Here is a 22,204-nt window from a genome sequence, read left to right as displayed (position 1 = left end):
TGAGTAAAACTTACATTTACATTGAAAAAAAGATACAAAAAGAAATAGACTTAGAGAAATATTCTGTATGAATAAAAATCAACAGGAAATGAGTATCTTGTACCTATGTTAAATATAGCTGTTGGTATATGTTGGTAAATCCATTTACGTTTCTGCAGTAGTACTGTATCTTATTTCCTATTTAAGCAGCAAAAATACACAGACACAGACACAGACACACACACACACACACACACACACACACACACAGAAGACCTGCGAATTCACCTTCTAATATCATTCAAAAGAAGAAAAATATATTTAGAAATGTTATAACTTTCGTTATTATATCATATCATATAGATATTGAAAAATAAAAACATCAAATTTCCACAATAGGGATAAATTAGTAGATAGACTATTGTGTATCTTTCAAAATTATAAAAATGTTGTAGCAACATATAAATTAAGCAGAATACAAAATGATATGTTTGTCTAATTCTAAAATTTAAACATTACATAGATCGAAGAATAACATAGATTGAATCTATTTGGCTAAAAAGTAAAATCAAACCAGACAGTAGTGGCTCATGCGTTATTCCCAAGTCGAGTGTCACATAATTCAGCACTTGGGAGATGGGGTAGGAAGACCATAGGTTAAAGTTAGCTTTTGCTACATAGTGAGATCCTGTATGTATATTTAAAGTTTAAGTGATGAGGTTTTAGTAAGTGGTTTATTTTGAGATGGTTTTGTTATGTAGCTGATGCTGTCCTTAGGCTTTCTACCGTTGTGACTCCGCCCACTGAGGATTATAGGTATGTGGTTCCACGTCCAGAAGGTTGAATGCATATAGTTTGTTAAAATAACATTTTACAAGACAGAGAAATAGTGAAAATGCCATAAAACTTTATAAATGCTGTATGTATTTTACTTTGCTTCCTCTAAGAAGACAGTGCAAGGAAGTATAATAAAATAAGGAAATTAACTTAATGAATCTTAGTTTGTTCTATTGCAGTGTTTGGGTAGTGGCTGGGAATAACTTCCACTAAAGAGCACATGAGGTGCAGGGCTCCGTAAACTTTTTTAAGTGATTTTTTTGTTTGTGATCCTTTTTGTTTGAGAATTTTTTATGTGAGTTTGGATATATATTGTATGAAATAGATTTAGAGAGCAAATATTTGCTGGTAATAAATCATAAACTCATGTAAAAATTTTTGCTATACATACAATTTTTCCATTTATTTATAAGGAAATCAGCTTTTTTATTAATAAGATGGATAGGCTTGTTCAGTTTTACACACAGAATTAACTCTTGGCTGGATATTGGTATTTAAGACAGAATATCGCTAACATGCTTGGGGTTGGTTGCTATTTTGGTTTTATAATGGTTACCACTAAGAACTCTTGCTTTATCTACTCAGTACAGAATTGCAGAAGGAAGGGTAAAGCATCTAGAAATTATTGGAGATTCTGTCCTAATCCTATGCCAAATCCCTTGCAATGATTTTTTTTTTAAAGTTAAACTAAAGTCAGCAACTCAGCAAGTTTTAATCAAGTATTCTAACATGATACAATTCAAAGATAGACTCATTTGATATTTGCATACTGAGGAATGAAAGTAGGAAAATATACAAGTTTTATTTTCTGTGTTTAACCCAGTTTCTATAAGAGATGGAGTGAAATGTATAACGTGCTGGTCTTTAATAGGTTTCAGTCATGCTTGTGTAGTGTGGACTGATACCAAGTTCAGTGCAAAGTGTCTATGTAGCATTCAGACTAAGGCTGCAGGGAAGCTGCATGCTTCAACACAGGTTAGCACTGCCAGGACACTGGATGCATTACAGTTGATTTTCAGTAAACTTCTGGTTTTTCCATTTTTAGAAATTTTACTACTCAAAATTTGTAATGACCCCATATTTAGTAATGTGATACCTACATGGAAGTCTTGACCCACAGTTAAGGAGGGGGCAAATCTTAATTTTGCTCATGGCTTTTATTGATTGAATTTGAGAGCCAAGCTTAACCTGCTAGACTAGATGAAGAGAATTGAAGTACATTATTTTCCCTAACATTCTTTCAGGTCTCAATTTTTTTCTTTTCTTTTTTCTTTTAGTTACTATTTTTATTTTCAGGGGATGACTTACATGTGTGTAGGCATACCACACGCATGCAGTGCTCACAGAGCCCAGAAGAGGGCATTGAATTCCCTGGGACTGTACTTACAGATGGTTGTGAATGACCATGTGGTTGCTGGGAATTGAACTCAGGACCTCTGGCAGAGCAGTCAGTGCTCTTAACCACTGAGCCATCTCTCCAGCTCAATTTTTTTTCTTAGTGCTTATAATTTAGAGTATTTCTGGTATCCATTTGAGGGAACAAATTTTGGAGTGTTAAAAAATTCTTCCTTCAAAATTTTAAGTTTGAACTGGCATCATTTTGGCTTCATCTTTATACCATATTGTAGATTTTGTTGTCGGAAGCCTAAATGTATAAAAATGTATTAATTTTGCTTTTAGGATAAAAAATGTATATACCATAAAAGTACATTAAGATTGTAAAATTCTGTGGGGGAGAACACATAGGTAATCATTTTATGGGAAAAAAAAAAACCCTCAGAGTATCTCTCCAGGCTTTGTTTGTGCTGTTCTTTTTCTACTTCTTGCTGTACTGTCATGCTGTTAGAACCTGGAAAAAGATGTCACCACAGTCAGTGGTTGTCACAATGAAAAGCCGTAGCACCAGGTGGTGGTAGCACAGGCCTTTAATCCAGCACTCAAGAGGCAGAGGCAGGCAGATCTTTGGAAGTTCATGGCCAGTCTGGTCTAGAAAGTGAGTCTAGGATAGCCAGAGTCACACAGAGAGACTCCTTCTGAAAAAACAAACAAATAAAAGATTAACTGCAAAATACATAGTCAGAAAAGTAAACCTTAAAAAAGAATGGTAAAGCAAAATAAGAGGAACAGTGAAATCTCTCCTCAGTGGGTGATGAAGGACACGGAGCAGACAAGCAGTGAGTGGGGCAGCCTAACACTTTCACACACATACAGCGTAAGCTGAAAGCAGAACAAATGCTGAGAGTCAGAGAGAAGACAGCATGGGAGGACTTCAGCAGTCAAACGAAGTGAAAGATGCTGCTATTATTAGGCTTGTAAATGAGTGAATGAGGCCCACTGGTGGTGATGGTCACTACTCCCCTTCTCTTTATAGAGCTCAGATAGGGATGCCTCTCTGTGACAGATGACTTTGTCACTTCTCAGATTTAGATATTGAGACTATTAGGCTAGTTGAAGGATTGGATGGTGCCAGGAACCAAATAACAAAATTGGAGAAAGACAATAGCTTCCAAGTTCCTAGGGTGTGAGATTTGAGGCATAAAACCATTTTGTTGTTTATCATTTTAAAATTCTAAATGGTTAAAAAGAAGCATCAACCACTGACCTAAGGGCTTTTGGAACAAGGGCAGTACATGTCTGCTCTTCAGAGTCACTCCATGGTGTTGTTGACTCTGACCCACCTGTGTGGGAACTTTGTCCCGTTTTCTCCCCACCTGTGGTGCCGAGAAGGGCCATTGCTGCAGTCATCAGTTGAGTCAAGAAGGAAGAACTGGATCTGTAGTTTTTAAAGCTAAGTTTGGCAGTAGTCACTTTTATTTCTTCTCTTCCACAGTATCAGTTGTCAATTCGTGTGTTTCTGACATTTTTCTTTGATGATAAATATTAGGATTATTTTTTTAATCATTGAAATGGGAACAAAAAAATTTTAACTATTTCTATTGAAATCTTCCATAGCTTAATTGACTGGAATAATCCTGCCATCATTAATAAGATGTACAAGGTATACCTTGGGGATATACCACTGAAAACAAAAGAGGTAAGCTGTTTTGATTTAGTCTCAAATTAGCATAAAAGCATTTGTTCTTATGAACTGTATTCCCTAGTTTGTAAGCTGAATCCACGGCTTTTGAATTACTAGTTTTAAGCCCTGTTTGTCTGTATGAATTAAACTCCTGAAAGGCGAGTTTCATAGATTTGGTGTTTTCAGTGAAGATGCATAAATAATCTAGATGAGGGATCTGCAAACTTTCCACAGTCTCTGAGCCTATAACTACTCAATTTCTATAACATGAAAGAAGCAATAGGCAGTATATAAATGAACGGATATGGTTATATTTCGGTAGAAATGATATAACTGATACTTGAATGTCATATAATTTCATGGGCTACAAATACTATTTCTTTTATTTTTTTCCACTTAAAAATATAAAAGCAATTTTTAGAAGTCTCAGTTCTTGTTGAAATAAATGATGGGCCATATGTGATTTATAAACTATATTTTACTACTTCCTGGCTTTGAATCTAGAACAAAAGATTGTTTCTGCAGCCTCCAAGTAAGATCATTGCTTAATAAGGTCTTCTCCCTGCGCCAGTCCAAACACACAGTGTGATTTGTGTATTTGGTTGCTTTCTTTTAAGATCATAAGTAGGAGCTAATAATTCTAGCTAGATTAAATTACTTTAGCAGAAAGAAGAATGAATTGAGGCCCTTGGAGTGTAGCTTTGCGTGCCTATACACAAATGTGTTTGGAAGAGAGATTTGGCTAATCATTCAACTCCTCTCTGCCTCGTATTCTTTGTGTAGAAAATGAAAGAATTGGATAGAGTACACTCTATTGACCTCTTCGGAGTCACACATTTTTAGAGATTGTCAGTTGTTTTTTAAAGTTGATATTTGCACTGATATCATAGAAGTGAAGGTGGTGCTACAGACCAAAGAAAGCTGTGCCTTGTGCTTATGGAAGAAGGAGAGGAAGGGAGAGGGAGAGCAGGACACAAAGGGACGGGGAGGGAGAGGGAGAGTCAGAAGGGAAGGGGGATAGTGGGGGCAGAGTAATTGTGCTTTTTCTTAAGAATATCTTCATGAAGCATTAGAAATTATTTTACTTGAATAGGTACATAAGCTATATGTATTATGACTGGTATTTTGACAGACCTTTTCTCTCAAAAGAAAAAAGAACATATTAATGAAAACTGAAGTGACTTTTTTTTACCTCTCCTTATTGGAATGGTAAAAATTGAACTTACAAGGAAATATTAGAATTGTAGGAAATTTGAACTCATTGATATAATAACTTAGCAATATACTTCCTGAAGAGATTGATGTTGCAAGAAATATTTAAAAAATATGTATTGGGATAGTTTATGTTGCTATGTGTTGTTTAACTCAGTAAGACAGTATTTTCCAGATAATTGGTGATAATTACAGAAGCATGCAACCTAAGGACTCCATCCACACTGTAAGACAGGGGGACTTTATTTAACAGCATCTGCAGGAGCTCACCGATTTGGCTTAAACTCTAAATTATAATTAGGCTTTCAGAAACTATTATTTATTAAGCTTTGGTTTAGAATCAAAGATCTACAATTACTTTTAAAAAGGACAGAAATCATCTCTATTTTCTCACCATGTGTCCATGCAAGCTGGGATTTAGCCCATCAAGCAAAACAACTACCACAGCAGTTTGAAAACAGAGTATGAAAAAAACCCAGCTCTGTTCTAGATGCTTCCAAAAATAAAATGATTCTCTTCTTCAGTGTAGTTTTTTAAAAGTTTGCCTTTTAAAAGAAAACTATTGCTTATTAAGACATTAATTTATTGATGTCTCAGATTTCTCGGTTTTAATATCTAATGTAACAATTGTTGGTTGGTGATACTGGTAAGTGAGAGCTTTTGGAATCTTCAGTAATTAAAGCAATTTCAGAAAAAAAACATTTGTTTTATGTTTGTGAGTATTTTTGCCTGTCTGTATTGTGTGTACCACATGGGTGTCTGTTTCCCACAGAGGCTAGAGGAAGGTACTGAATTCCCTGAAACAGTAGTTATGACTGTTTGTAACCCACCATTTGAGCCCTGGGAATCAAGTTAGTTCCTCTGCAAGAGTAACAGGTGCTTTTAAACTCCTAGGCTTTCTCTCCAGGACCTAGGACTCTTAAGTACCTTTAAAGAGTAAAAAGACAAAAATAATTTTAAAAAGCTGTTATAACAAACATGTTTTTCTCAGGGAGCAGTTCTAAAGCCAGAGCTAAAAAGAGACCCAGTCAGTACCAGAGTGAAGTTAAAGATCGTTCCTCATCTCCTGCGTTCTAGACAAGCTGCTGAAACGTTCCCAGCTAACATTCAGGTAATCTCTATTGTCTGGAGGGAAAAAGTGGTTTCAACAAATAGCTTTACTTACCCCCGAAATGGAATCAGTGAATATTCAGGAAGTAGGCATATATATATATATATATATATATATATATATATATATACACACACACATACATACATATATATGCTGATATATCATGACTAACAATTTTATTTATTGATTTTAACTGTGTAAATTATTATATAAAAATATACTTTGAATATGATGGTAACTTCATCCAGACCAGTTTTCTAGTCTCATAGGAAACAAAACTAGGCTGGAGGATGGTGGTGCACTCCTTTAATCCCAGCACTTGGGAGACAGAGGCAGGCAGATTTCTGTGAGTTTGAGGCCAGCCTGGTCTAAAGAGTGACTTCCAGGACAGCCAGGGCTACATAGTAAGACCCTGTATAAAGCAAACAAAACCAAAAACCAAACCAAAACAAGCAACAACAGAGTAGAACAAAACAAATAAAAAAACCAAACAAACTAATGTGTGTGTGTATCTTCAAAAATATTATCATAGTTATGTAAATAAGAGGCAGTGGGCAGTTCTGACTTTGCCTTCTCAACATCCTCACCTTCTGTGCTTATAGATGATATTAGCTCACTGTTGCTTCTTTTTTTTTTTTTTTAAAGATTTATTTATTTATCATATACAAGTACACTGTAGCTGTCTTCAGATACACCAGAAGAGGGCATCAGATCCCATTACAGATGGTTGAGAGCCACCATGTAGTTGCTGGGAATTGAACTCAGGACCTCTGGAAGAGCAGTCCGTGCTCTTAACCTCTGAGCCATCTCTCCAGCCCTCACTGTGCTTCTTGATGTAATGACTGCAGAAGTCTTTCCCCTTGTCTCCTAGCCCCATTGAGTCTGTTTTCTGTGTTGACACCAAACTATCTTTGTAGTGGGAAATTATTGACGGTGTGGATGGGCGGGTACTGGGTGGGTAAAGGGTACTAGATCCTGCAAAAGGTCTTATTTTTAACCAAGTTACATCTGCCTCAACCCTCAAGGCAAATTTTTGGTAATCTAATGTATTTATATTAGTTCATGTTTAAAATTATGATATAATGCACTTGACATTTGCTGTCTTAGTCATTTAATACAGTTACACTGGCTTTAGAAAAATCCATTGCTACAATTCTTTTCATCCTGTAAAACTGAAACTGTTTATAGAACATTATCATTGTTCTTTACCCCCCTGCCAATCATTATTCTGGCTTTTGTCTCTGAATTTCAGTTCTTTATGAATGTCTCATATGTGAAATTTAATAGTATTTGCTTGTGACTAGCTTGTTTGAGTACAATGTCATTGAGGTCTATCTGCTGTAGCATCCTGGCATACTTTACATTTCAGTTTTTATATAATGCTGCCATGAACACGAATCTTCAGGGATCTCTTTGGAACGTTGTTCTCAGTTGTTTTATGAATAGATTCTACTTCTGAGTTGTTTGATTATATGGTAATTTTCAGGTTTTGAAGAGTTGCCATACTATGTTTCTTGTTGGCTGTATATGATTCACCCTTTCTCCATATCTTAGTAACACTTAGTTTTCAAAGGAAGTTTCACAGGGAAATGGTAGCCTCCCTAGTAGATATGATGCCATGTTTCTTTGTAGTGTGCTTTTTACTGTTCTCTTCCTCTCTCTCTCTCTCTCTCTCTCTCTCTCTCTCTCTCTCTCTCTCTCCCTCTCTCCCTCTCTCCCTCTCTCCCTCTCTCCCTCTCTCCCTCTCTCCCTCTCTCCCTCTCTCCCTCTCTCCCTCTCTCCCCCCCCCTCCCCCCCCTCCCCCTTTCCCCCCTTTGCCCTTTTCTCCCCTCCCCCCCGCTCCAACTCTCCCTTTCTAGTTTTGTTTTTCAGATGGGAGCTGCTTGCTTCCTTGCTTAGACTTAAGAATTTCCTAGCACAATTCCTAGTAGAATTGTGTGCCCTACTCCCCTCTCTGCTGGGATTTGGTCTCATTTTGGCTAGCACAGGGTGTGTGCATGCTGTCATAACCACAGCGAGTTCATGTGTGTAGCTTGTAGACTCCTTTTTATGGCAGGGCAGCATTCTGTCTTGGCCTTGGGTTTGGACTGTTGCAGATCCTCCATGGTGACTGCAGGGTTGACAGTGAGGGCAGGAGAAGGCCCCTCCTCCCTCACCAAGCTGTGCCCAGTTGTGTCATGTCTCATCTATGCATTGAGCCCAAACTGGTTGCTGCAGATCTTCAGTTGTGACCTGGAGTGTGATACTGGGAACCCCTACGCTCACATATATATTCTATATTATGTATAAAATGCCTGTTAGATTGTTCTTACACCTAACCATGTTTATGCTGTTCCTCAGCTACTGTCAGTGCTTAACAACGACTTTGGGTTTGTCAGTTAGCAGTGAGCATCTGCTTCTACAGTTGCTATTATGCTGCTTCTACAAGAGAGATTTTTTAAGTGTTGGTAGCAGATAAGATAGTCATAATTTTATTGGATTTATTATAGAAGTTCTTCCCATTAGGGTGTTACTGTTTAAAGGTGTTTGCTGCCAAGCCTGACAGTCCTGAGCTCAATCTCTGGAACCTACATTGTGGATGGAGAGATCTGACTCTTTCACATTGCCCACTGATCTTCCACACACATGCCATGAAATGCCCCCACCACCAATAAAGAAATATAAAACAATAAAAAATGAAATGACAAAAATATAATCCAGTATTAGACTATTTTTGGACCTGGTGTTTTAAAAATCATTCATTTTATAATATGGCGAGGTGATAAAAGGATTAATTCGAATGCTGATGTTTTATAGAAGAAAAAGATTTATGATCCACATATGATATGCAATTGTTAGGTGTTTTCCCTGTTTGTAACAGAGGTGGAATATCATATACCTGTCAAAGGTGTACCAGGGAAGAAGAGGCTCATCTGCATAGCAGCTTGAAGGACTATGTGACTGACGGGGGAAGAGAGGCAGAATCAACTGTTAAGTAGAATGGTGATCCTGTCATTAGAAATGCGAATACAAGGAAAAGTAGAATCTTACGGAAGCTGGGCAATAAGTTTTGAAAACACTCAAAACTGGACTTATTTTCAAAACACAAAATTACTAGAAATGTTATTTAAACCCTATGAGATACATGAATATTTGATCCAAAACTTCTGGGAGATGTTCATGTATATTACGTACCATCTTCTGAATCAGAATGATCAGAACACTACCTAGGAAATGGTGCTTGGAGACTGGTATCTAAGTTGGTCCGTGGCCATTTTTCCTGCTTATGGAAACAAGACAGATCTGCAATCATTGCAATGTTAAGGAATCCATTCTAGATGTGGGAAACTGAGGCCTTTATCACCTAGAAGGATGAAATGGACACATAAACACCAAGCCATAGACTGGTGAGGTACTGTGGTAGAAGCCAATGCCTACCAATACAAGAAAGAGTGTGTTCAGTGGGAAAAGAGGTGTGACCTGGAACATTGTAGGTACAGTGGCATGCTTTAGTGAATAGCAGGACATGTGGACATGTTTATTACAGGAGAGGGAGTCTGTGCTGGATATGGGTTAAAGCAGCAGCATGAGAGAGACCTAACCATGAAAACTGTATTTAAGGAGCTTTTGTTCACATACAAGATGTGGGACCAGAAGGGGAAAATTCCTAACTATTCACCAGTTACTAAGAACAAGATGAGATTACCAGCTTCTGTTCTCTAAGCTTCACCCATTATTTTAGTCTTTGGAATATTGGTATGAGGTAGGTGTTAATAAAATTTGGTTTTTTTTTGTTTTGTTTTATGGTTTTTAATTTTTTTTTTTTAAGAATCACAGAACATTTAATTGCACATTAAATTCACATCCATCATCAGACACTGGGATTATATTGGCCACTTCCACTGGTCAGCAGGGGGTCCTCCACCAGTGGCTCCCCTGGCTTCCATTGCAACATTTTTCTTGCCAGGCTTAGTTCTTTTTCAGCCTGAAGAATCACCTCTTCTACTTCACCACCCTGAAGCAAGTTTTCTAATTTTTTAACATCTGGTTCCAGTTTGACCATATCCAGCTTCTCACTGGTGATCGGTTCTGTGTATTTTCTGTAGGCTGCATGTTTAGGAAAGTGCTTCAGAAGATCAAGAAACTTTGTATACAATATTGTTAGTCTCTCGTGTGGTGTGTCGCAAACGGCCAATCCCACCAGACCAGTAGTCTTCTTCACCAAGCCTGCCATGACTCTTAAAAATTTTTTTTATTCAGTATATTTCAATCACATTTTTCCCCTCCTTCAAGTCATTTTAGAGTCTCCCTACCTACCCAATCCAGTGTTGGTTCTTTATCTCACCTCTCAACAAAATAACAGCAAATCAAAGAACATTCCTCCGTACATACTATAGTAACCTCCAAACAAAAATCAAAGCAAACAGGCAAAACACCAATAAGAAAGAAAAAAAAACCTCCATGAGTTTGTTTGGTGTTGTCCCGCTATTGGGAATGTGGTTGATGTATCCAGTGACGCTCCACTGCCAAACACTGATACACTGATCTTCCTTCTGCCAGTAGGTACCAGAAGCAAATAGCTTCTTGGTTAGGGGAGGGACTTGATGTCCATTTCCCCATCTCTGTGCTGAGACCCTGTCTGGCTTGTACCTGTGTGGGTCTTGTGAGTGCTGCTACAGTTTCTGTCAGTTTATCAGTGCATCAATATCGCTATGTCTGGAAGACACTTTATCATCTCTGCTTTATAATCTTTCCACCTCCTCTTCCTCATAGTCTCCCAAGCCTTGATTCTTGGGAAGAAAGAGCTGCTTTTGTGATGTGATAGTGAGGTACTTATCTTTTTTTTTTTTTCTTACCTCCGAATTTTATTTGTAGTGATGATGGGTGTAAAAATTTAAATATGAGACAACCTGGTCAAAGAAAACATGCCAATCCTACCTAACAGCCTTAAAAGTGGTGTTTGCAGAGTGGGATCATACCATTGCACACTCATTCCTGAAGTGCAAATGTTGCTATAATTTAATGCTGCTTTTGATTCATTTTCACAAATTAAACATTACACAGGATTGAAAAGTACACCCAGGGCCTTTACCCATGTCCCAAAGGCCCTCCCATTCAGTCTTCTTCCAATGTTAACGTGGACCCCAACGTGTTCATTGGAGTTTAAATTTACTTCCCACAGTCAACAAAGTATACGTGAACAGAAGCTCTGTATATAACTATATAAAGAAGACTGCATCATAAAGTCCAAGGGATCCAGGTGACATGAATATATCCGCAAACTGTCTTTACCATCCCCTTCTCTGAAACACGACATACGTGTGCTTCTTCCTGGAACACAGTCAAATGCTTCTACATCTTTGATTTCACTGTGGTTCTAGAGAAAACTCCAGCGTCACCTGACCTTTCCAGTCTATTGAATGAAAAGGCTGGTTGCTACTCGGACTCTATAACCTGAATGACGCTGACCCTGGGAAAGGGAAAAGTCAGTTCCTCTTCTGCCCGATTCCAGCCATGCTGCTTTCCTTTTTTTTTTTTTTTTTTTAAGATTTATTTATTATATATAAGTACACTGTAGCTGTCTTCAGACACACCAGAAGAGGGCACTGGATCTCATTACAAATGGTTGTGAGCCACCATGTGGTTGCTGGGATATGAACTCAGGACCATAAAATTTGTTAAAAACAGCAAACAAAGTAAAAGATAGGACCAGTGACATGGCTTATCAGGTAAAGGAGCTTGCTATCACACCCAAGAAACCTGAGTTTGATCCTTGGAACCCATATAAGAGAATAAAAACTGACTCCAATTATGTGCTTTTCTGTCTATTAGCACAGGGGATTTTTCTCTCTCCGCCATGGCTTGATTTTCTTTTGGTGGTAGTAAATGAAGGTCCATTCTACAAGTAATCCCAGCTGAGTTTGTATTTTGAAACTGAAAAACACTTGGTAAATTCCTAACTTATATTATCATTTTTGGATATATAAATAATATTTTACCTTTTAAAATTGGTCAGCTAGTGTTGTTCAGTATAGAAACTATACTTGCTTTGAGGAGTGTGGTGTAGTGCAGAGGTTTGAATCTTGTTGAATCTTGTTGAATCTTGACTGCTATTTGAAAATGCCAGAGTGTTATTTGTTAATGGGTGTCTTTGACTTTGTTCATTTTACATAGGTGGTATATGATGGACTTTTTGGCACAAATACAAACTCAAAGTTAAGAACATTGTCCCTGCAGTTTGTACATCACATTTGCATAACGTAAGTTTTATTTTATCTTAGAAACTAATTAACTATTCACTTTTTTTAGAGTAATCAAGTTTCAGATATTTTTCTTCCATCTTTCCTAACAAGCAATTTTTGTTTATGTTAGAGGGCTTCCTCCCCCCCACCCCCCCCTCCGGAGCTGGGGACCGAACCCAGGGCCTTGCACTTGCTAGGCAAGCGCTCTACCACTGAGCTAAATCCCCAACCCCTCCTCTTTTTTTTTTTTCAGATTTATTTTTATCATTTTAAAATTAGTTGTACTGGATATGTCTGTGTGGGCATGTGCATGTGTGTGATGGTTCCTGCAGAGTCCAGAAGAAATTGTTGAATCTCCTGGAGCTGGAGCGGCAGCTTGTGAATAGTTTGTAAATTGCCCAGTGGCAGTGCTGAGAATAACACTTGGGTTCTGTGGAAGCCAGCAGTACAAGCGTTTACTGTTGAGTTATGTATCAAATCTCTAGAAAGATTCAGTTCTTAAATAATGTTTAGTTTCTTTTATTGCTAATATTTTAAATGATCTTCTGAAAGGATATCTTGATTTTTTTTTTCAAGTTGCCCAGAAATCAAGATTAAACCACTTGGTCCTATGCTTTTGAATGGTCTCACTAAGCTAATAAATGAATATAAAGAGGTAAGTGACTTGTCTTAAATTTTAGCATTTCATAAAGTATTTAATGTAACAAATCTTCTAGGCCCATCCATTGATATAGTTAGTTTGGCATTGACCTTTGTTTCTTAACATTTTTATTTGAAGTGACAATTTTATATACTATTGCCATTTTTTTGCCTTTTAAAGAATAGTTGTGGGGCTGGAGAGATGGCTCAGTGTGTTAAGAGCACTGGCTGCTCTTCCAGAGGTCCTGAGTTCAAATCCCAGCAACCACATGGTGGCTCACAACCATCTGTAATGGGATCTGATGCTGTCTTCTGGTGTGAGTGAAGACAGCGGCAGTGTACACATATAGATAAAATAAATAAATCTAAACAAAAAGAAATGAAACAAGATTATAAAGTTTAAAAAAAAAAGAATAGTTGTTAAAACTGATAATATCTTTAAGGATGTCATCACTTTAAGCCATGTATGGAAGCGAATATATTTTATGATACATGTATGTCCTATATAAAATTGAAGTTAAATTAATTTTATGCTTTATTTCTATATAGAACTATTTACAGTTGACTTAAATAGTGTTAATTATTAAGGGGCTCAGATTTTACTAATTTATAATTTTATCAAAATATATATATATATTCAGTAAACTTTTGATTCTTTAAGTGGTAGGATTTCTTGGAGTGTAGAGTTTCAATATGTGATTTTCTTTGCTACGTTTCTTCCACTCTTATATATCTTGAATATGCTAAATAGATAAAGGATTAAGTCCAGGTAACATTGAATTTCTCAGGCTTAGTTAAACATGAGTCCATCTTTGCAGTACTTGAGATCAGTATCTAAAGCTAGAGTTGTATTTGCATCCTAGGTCTGTTCTTTGATGAGCTACTCAAGTTGTTTGGACTCTTGTTTATAGTATTCTGAAAATGAAATGTGTTAGCAAAGTTGTTTAGCATAGGCAGGACACGTTATTTAGATATTACAGATGGAACTGTTGATTTGTTTATACAATTTGGGATCAAGCTTTTTTCTTCCATTGGATAATGCTTACCTGTTTTTTTTTTTTTTTAAAGCATTAGAAGTTAAAGTAAATTTTTTTGCGTTGCTTTTTGAACCCTGACTGTCCTGGAACCTGCTTGTAGATCTGGCTGTCCTTGAACTCAAGAGTTCTGCCTGCCTCAGCTTCCCAGTGCTGGGATTAAAGGCGTGTACCATCCCAGGACACTTGGCCATTTTTCCCCTTCAGGGTCTAATACATTTTAGCATTGTTTTATGGCATAGATTATGGTATAATCAGGTGCTTTAGAGTGGCTGGTAGAAATAAAAATGCTTTGAAACTTTTAGAGAGAAACCATATTGCAAAATAAGTTTCAGGTGGGTTCAACCTTGTGGATTATGATAGGTATGCATGTAGGGTAACCCAAAATTATAAACTGACGTAAAACGTACGTGTGTGTGTGTGTGTGTGTGTGTGTGTGTGTGTGTGTGTGTGTGTGTGTGTGTGTGTGTTCCCTCCCTCCCTTCTTCCCTCCCTTAGTCTATACCTCCCTCCCTCACTCTGTCCGTCTTTCCTCTTCCCTCCTTTTGTAACTCAGTTGCAGATTAGGTGACAATCATGTTAGCAAGTTGGACATTCCTGACCCAGTCCAGACAAAACACAGAACTGAATCTTACTTCCAAGTAGCATTTACAAACTTTCCCAAGAGATGTCAATAAGTCAATAAGTTGGTGTTCAGCCATTGGACGCTGAATTCTAGGTCAGATGGACAGTGTTTATCTTATAGCAGTTTTACTGTGTTCTGAGTAATGCTGATTCTCAGTTTTTGCGACGCTGTAAAGCTCTGTCTATATCTTAGGTGGACGCTACTTACTTTCAAATGACTCAGATCTCATTAATTTGCTATAGTATAAGAAATGAAAAGAAGCCATTTATTTTATTATAGGTGTTTAGAAAATTGTACTTATGTGTATTACAGTTTTGTTGGGGGAGGGAAGATAAGGGATAAATTTCCCAATAAGTCAAGTGTATTGGAAATTAATTTGGTGTTGGCAGAATACATGGTATTGAAAATACGATGAAAATAGTGCCAGATAAGAGAAGTCTTTCATGTGTGACCAGTGTATTTGGATGCAAGATTTTGTTTGTATTTTCTTGTGTTCTGGGTTAGGATTTTTTTGTGGTTTGGATGGTATTATTATGTAGGACACTGACTGAAAAGTAAAATAATACATGTGATTGTGGCAAAAGGACTTGCCGTTTATTGCATTTTTTTGTTGCTTTTTTATTATTTCAAGGACCCTAAACTATTGTCAATGGCGTATTCAGCTGTTGGAAAACTCTCTAGGTGAGTAATGTTTTTTCTTTCATTTTTGCTTTTTTCTGTGAGAGATAATCTGTTGGAAAATGAGAAAAATTTATCTGGTATTAATGGATGGAGAATAATTTGCTATGATTCCAATAGGAAATGTATTTTATAGCAATAAACTAATGTCTTTTTAGAAAAGATATGAGTCATTTAAGTTTGAAAAATATAATATAATCTTAAATTTAGTTTTCTAATTAAGTTTTAAACGTAATTGCGTCAAAATAGGTTACTATTATGCTTGCATAATAGATTACAATAGACATTCAGTTAACCTTAAGTGTTCTTGTTGCTTCTTATCACTAAATCTTTTAATGCCCTCTGATAGTACTTGTATTAGAACATGAATGATCCTGTTTTCAAGGATATGTCTATTTCCATCTGCTCAATACGATCTCCTCACTTCAGTTCCTTCTGGTGTCATGTTTCTTCACTCACACTGGAGGGGACAGATGAAATGTTGTCAGTGGTTCCATATGCTGCTGTGCTCCACACACTGACTGTGCATTGCTCTCCTTTGATATAAAGGGAAATAGGATTCAGAAGAAAGTCACCCAAGGTCATTTTACAGCATGGGATTGTCACAAACTTTGTCTTTATATCTATCAGCAAAAAGTAGGAAAACCTCTTACTATGACAGATTTTCATTTAACTTGTAATTTATTATCTCGTCACATTAAAATCAGGAAGATTACCTGAGTATATGGAATATTATAGAAGGAATATCTGGAAAACATATATGTTAGTGGAGGATTATATAATTGAAAAGTTAAATAATCACTTTAAAAAATATTTGGTCCTGGAGAAAGTAAGCTAATAATACCGACATTCAGTGTTGTGAAAGTGTGAGTTGAGGAATGTTTCTATATATAGCTTCTTTTTCTCTCCTTTCATTCCATTGAAATTTATGATAATGTTATTCATACATTCTCTTACAGTCGAATGCCTCATTTATTCACTAAGGATATAGCTCTTGTACAACAGCTTTTTGAAGCCCTGTGTAAGGTAGGGAAACATTGTTAAGTATATACTTCTTCATGGATACTTTCCTGAAAGTCAGCAGGAGAGAACCACCATTTTTACTGCCTTTATAGGAAGAACCTGAGACTCGACTCGCTATTCAGGAAGCATTGTCTATGATGGTTGGAGCTTATAGTACCTTAGAAGGAGCACAGAGAACTTTAATGGAGGCACTTGTAGCTTCATATTTAATAAAGGTAGGCCCACCTATATGAATGACAATGGCCAGAGGTGTGTGTGTGTGTGTGTGTGTGTGTGTGTGTGTGTGTGTATTTTAGATTAACTTTTTTGTGTAAATTGTCCATATCATTTTCAGTAAGTGTGTACAGTTACATACTATTCCAAACAGGATAAATGAAAAATCCTCTTTCTGGTTTTCTTTTTAAATATGCAATATACTTTAGTATCTCTAGTCATCCTTTTATATACTGGGGCACCAGAACTTACTTTTTTGTATCTAACTTCCTTGTTACCTACCTTTCCTGATCTTTCCCTGTCCTCTATTTTTCTTTTTTTTTTCCGGAGCTGAGGACCGAACCTAGGGCAGCGCTCTACCACTGAGCTAAATCCCCAACCCGCCCCCCCGCCCCTCCCCCGTCCTCTTCTTTATCTGTAAACTGGCTATTCTCAGTTTCCATGAGAGCGACTTTCTTAGAAAGTTGTCTTAGGAAGACTGACAGGACTCTTAGAGGTATGGAGTGAGATAGTGAGGCATTTGTTTTTCTCTGCCTAGTTAACCTGTTTTGTAGTTCATTCGTGTTGCTGCATTTGACAGTACTACTTTTTAAATTGTTTTATAATTCTGAGGATTCAACCCAGGGTCTTGCTCAATTACAAATACTATGCAAATACACTTCTACTGAGCTTATTGCCATATTGTATAGTGTTTAGAAGGAAATTTGATTGTTTTTCTCTGTAAAATTTTGATTATTAAGAGGTATATTGGTTGTATTTATGACTTATGATCGGTTTTAATTCTTCATAATGGAAATGAGGTTTTGGGTTGAAGGGAATATTTGTAGGTATTTTGGAATGTCTATAGTATGTGTAATATATAAAATATAGATTATTACAGGCTATATATATTCGTAACAGGTATATATTATAGGTTATATGTATATGTGTGTTATATGTAACATATATATGTTATATGTATATATAACCTGTAATAAATAATAAAACATTATCGAATGTTTGCCTTAATTAGTTCTTTTTCTTTTATTTTAAGAGATAGAGGAAATTGAGAAAGGTAATTAATAGAATATACGGATGAGATTAACATGAATTTTTTTTTTTAAAGATTTATTTATTCTATATAAGTACACTGTAGCTGTCTTCAGACACACCAGAAGAGGGCATCAGATCCCATTACAGATGGTTGCAAGCCACCATGTGGTTGCTGGGATTTGAACTCAGGACCTCTGGAAGAGCAGTCAGTGCTTTTAACCACTGAGCCATCTGTCCAGCCCCATGAATATTTTTTTAAATTAGACTACCATGATATATTTAAGCATGCAATGGAATTCTTAAGAGGGTCAGAAAAAGCATCTGGTGTCTACTGAAATACAAAGAGCAAATTATATGTGTTTAGAAGCTTGCTCTGTGTGTGTGTGTGTGTGTGTGTGTGTGTGTGTGTGTGTGTATATATATATATATATGTATATGTATTGTTCTGATGAGCTCTTGGTGTGTTGTTTGTGTGCTTCATGGTCTTATATCATAGCAAAGTCTTAGACATATCTGGACGCTCATTAGAACACTTAAACATTTTTCCAGAAAATCTTACGAGTAGGAGTGATGCTTGCTATAATGCTTGCAGATAATGCTTCTGCTCACTTAAATAAAATCAAGTAGCAGTGTAACCAAGACAAAAATAAGCTTCTTTTTTTCATAGACTGCTTTTAAAGTAACCAAAACCGTAGGTTAAATTGTTTAATTTAAACTAGTCTTTAACATCATTCTTCTTTTTGTAGCCCAGGGAATGTAGATAGTATGAATTTCAGAAGAATAAGGCATATATTTCTTGATTTTTTTTTTCACATACTTCACTTAGCTTTGTGGCTGGAGGAATATGTTGAGGGAAGGTATGTAGAAGTAAGCCTTTAGCATCAGTAAATTAAACTGCCAGTTTCATACATTTTTAATCTAAGTTATGTGAATATATTTGCATAGTTGAGTTTCAGCTTTGAAATCAGTTGTTAACCAGAACAAATCTAAGAAAGATAGAAATTTTTTTGTTGCAAAATTATAGTAAATAAGGTCAGATTCTGTTCCTTGTAAAACAGCTGAATTTCACTTTCTCTTGATTAAGAGTCTACAGCTGGGGAGATGAGGCTAGTAATGAAAAACCTCACAATGACCCACCTCCACGTGTGCACTGGAGATGTGTGTGTAGAGATTCTTTGTAGCTAGGATCTTTGTAAGTCATAAAAGCGCTCATTACAAAATGTTAAATACTTCTAAGCAGCATGATTCAAGGTCTTCAAAAGGGCTAACTAAGTAGTAGAGCTTGTATATAATAATTGTGAGATCTGGGGTTAATATCCAGCATTTCCTATCCCCTCAAAAGAGAGTTCTTGAACAAATGATTTTTATTTGTTTAGACATACATTTATTGATATGTTAAATTTGATATGTTAAATTTGACTTATGGCTGGATGGAGATGCTGATAATTGAATTCTTTTTTTGGGGTGTTTGTGGGTGGATGCCTTTGTGTGTGTGTTCAATAGCCTGAAGTTCAAGTTCGGCAAGTTGCAGTGAAATTTGCCAGCACGGTGTTTCCCTCAGATCATATACCTTCCAGATACTTGCTCCTACTGGCTGCCGGAGACCCGTAAGTTTAACAAGCTGTCAATTTGAATTTGGGTTACCTTTAAGTATATTTAAAATTACTAAAATTTATGTTGGTTGTTGTGTTGGCTTATGAATTTAGAAGTAATTTATTAAGGAATTCAAAGTATACCCCTTCAAGTAACTTGCAGTCATGTAGCTATATATTTATGTTGGGTTTGCTGGGAGTTGAACTCAGGAACTTTGGAAGTGCAGCCAGTGCTCTTTACCGCTGAGCCATATCACCAACACATCGTAAGATGTGTGAAGTACTCTAATATCTGCCATAATATGTTCTTATTCCTTTTAAATTAGATCATCATTTTAAAGCCACATTTATGATGAAGCACTAAATAAAATTAAGCTTCCTTTTATCACTTGCATATCCATTCTATATACTCTGTGGTCTTTTTAAAAATAACAAGAAGTTACTTGATAACTGTTTGAAAATTTTAACTAGTTCAGTTTTATGCCTTTAATATCCACTTTTGGTATAAATTTTATACCAAAATTTGTATACATATATATTTTGTACACACACACACACACACACACACACACATATATATATGATCTTTTTGTTTGATATTTTACAGATCCTCTACTTCTGATTTCTGATCTTGATTTTTTTTTCCTTTTTTATTTGCATTTCAGTTTGGCACCACTGGCTTGGATTGTTAATCTTGATTTTGTTGACCTTTTTTTTTTTTTTTTTTTTAACCCCCTTTTCTACCTTAAGCTTTCTGACTACATGCCAGATTGCTTAGGGTTTTTGAGCTAATGTAAGATTAGAACAAGATTTCAATCAGGAACTTAGACAGACTTTAGCTGGTGTTTATTTATACCACACACAAAACAAAACAAAACATGACTCAGTATTTTTCCTTTTTAGTTTAATAAAAATTGTTCTGTTCAAGTGAGAGCTCCCGACAGTGTGAGACTCTGCCTGGTCATTCCTTCCTGTCTGCTGTTAATTAGGTGCTATCAGGAATTCAGGACCAGCCCAGAGGTAGTTAAGGAATATTCAAAAGACTTCTGTGGTATAGAAGCAAAGCTGTGAGGTCATTTTCTTGGTGTCTTGAAATAGATTTTATATTGTATTACTAATGCCATTCATTCACCAGGTTTTGTAGATTTGTAGGCTAACTACTGAGATGTGTGAGAATTGAGGGGGGATACAGAACACAGGATGCTCTACTATTTCTAATGAATGTTATAGTTGTTTGTGACTTAGTTTTAATAAGAGTAAAGCATGCAAATAGAGCTTGTTTTACATAATGAGTTGTTGTAATTAATTTGTCTTGTTAGCAGTGCATGCCAAGTGACTCTGTAGATTGCATTAAATTATGAAAAGGATATAATTTTTTTTATATTTAAGCAATATAGCCAAAAGTATACCCAAGACATTTTGTTAGAACCCTAGCTATCAAATAAAATTTGTTTCCATTTTTCAAGTGTTGACTTTCCAGTTAGTAAAATTTATGTTTTACTCTTACTTGTCCATCTCAAAGGCGAGAAGAAGTTCATGGTGAAGCACAGCGTGTATTACGGTGTCTTCCTGGTAGAAACAAAAAGGAGAGTGCTTCTAAGCAGATGCCGTCTTTTCCAGAAATGGTGTATTACATTCAAGAAAAGGTAGGGATTTTAACTATAGGTAATTAGTTTGAAACATTTAATAAATATTGAAAATCAAAATCAGCATTTTAGAAGTACAGTTGCAATAATTAAATAGTAAGGTTCCTAGGAATTACAGTATTTATAGTAAGAGGAAACCGCAAGGTAAGGAGACAAGTATAATTTTTACATGCAGTTAATTTGTTTCTTCAAAATATGAATGACTTGTAATTCCTTTAGTGCTTGTTAACATTTTGAGTATGTTGAAAAAAATTTTCCTTCGGTAAGGCATAGGTAAAAACAAATCTTTAAAAAAATTAAATTTTCTTGTTGTTCTTATTAGATACCAGGTGTTATAAATTTAAGGGTGCTTTAGAGAGCAGTTGAGATTTTCCATGATTTTTATTCCATATTTTGTTGTAAATCTTCACTTTGTACAGTGTTTCTGCAGCTGAATCAGAGCAGTGGTCTTCAGTGCTGACTTTTTACCTTGGTGTCACTTTGATTTTGTTAGAGCGTAATTACATTTTTGTGAGAGGGACAGGACACGCCCTGGGAAAGTGTTTTGTTCACACTGGAGGGTTAGCTAAGTGCACCTGTGGCTTTTGTAGTAGATGTGAATTTGATTTCCAGGACCCATGTACTCCTGCCTGTGGCTATTGCTTCAGATGATCCAGTGCATCTGTCCTCTGTGGGCACCCGCACTCACATGTGCATAACCACATCCAGATAACTTAAAATGATAAATAAGTCTTCAGGAGTGGAGAGAAGGCTGAGCAGCCAGGAACAGTGAAGAGCATTTGCTACCTTGCAGAGGATCTGAGTTTGGGTTCCTGTGTCCACATGACACCTCACAGTTATTTCTAACTCCAGCTCCAGGGGATCTAACACCCTCTTGCCTCCAAGAGCTGTGCATGCATATGGTACACTTAGATATGTTCAGAGAAAACATGTATATAAATAAAACAAGAATAATTAATTTTTCTAAAAAAGAAAAACTCTTTAAAAAGGCAAAAGGTACCGAGAGATGGCTCAGGGGTTAGGAGCGTAAGCAGCTCTTTCGGAAGACTTGCGTTTGATTCCCAACATCTGCATGGTGGCTCACATTCTTCTATAACTCCCAATTGCAGAGGACATGGATATGATGCCCTCCCTGGCCTCGGTGCACACACACATTCAGCCAAACACCTATACATACATATATATGTACATATGCACACACATACAAACATACAAATGCATATATGAAACAAAACAAAAATCAAAGATAAATGCAAATGATCAGAGATAGAGATAGCTGTAAAGTTATTTTCAGCTGAATAAGAACAGTTAATTTTCAAAAATTTAATTTGTTTTGGGAT

General features: G+C 36.3%; 1 protein-coding gene and 1 pseudogene across 4 annotated transcripts in view; one reads left to right on the top strand and one right to left on the bottom strand.

Annotated features, from left to right (window-relative positions):
* Positions 1-22,204, top strand: part of Ecpas (Ecm29 proteasome adaptor and scaffold) — a 110,629-nt gene that overhangs the window by 44,428 nt on the left and 43,997 nt on the right. For all 4 annotated transcript variants that reach the window (XM_056985549.2, XM_056985548.2, XM_056985546.2 and 1 more), the window contains 9 exons: positions 3,769-3,850; positions 6,039-6,158; positions 12,315-12,400; positions 12,959-13,037; positions 15,312-15,361; positions 16,318-16,384; positions 16,474-16,596; positions 19,130-19,233; positions 20,741-20,864. In XM_056985549.2, coding sequence (XP_056841529.1) covers positions 3,769-3,850; positions 6,039-6,158; positions 12,315-12,400; positions 12,959-13,037; positions 15,312-15,361; positions 16,318-16,384; positions 16,474-16,596; positions 19,130-19,233; positions 20,741-20,864 — 835 coding nt within the window. The remainder of the gene's footprint in view (positions 1-3,768; positions 3,851-6,038; positions 6,159-12,314; positions 12,401-12,958; positions 13,038-15,311; positions 15,362-16,317; positions 16,385-16,473; positions 16,597-19,129; positions 19,234-20,740; positions 20,865-22,204) is intronic.
* Positions 9,925-10,374, bottom strand: Ndufa5-ps4 (NADH:ubiquinone oxidoreductase subunit A5, pseudogene 4; annotated as a pseudogene).

Source organism: Rattus norvegicus, chromosome 5 (assembly GCF_036323735.1).
Source record: "Rattus norvegicus strain BN/NHsdMcwi chromosome 5, GRCr8, whole genome shotgun sequence".
Taxonomy (NCBI): domain Eukaryota; kingdom Metazoa; phylum Chordata; class Mammalia; order Rodentia; family Muridae; genus Rattus; species Rattus norvegicus.
Note: the sequence above shows the minus strand (reverse complement) of the source record. Positions and strands in the feature narration are given on the sequence as shown.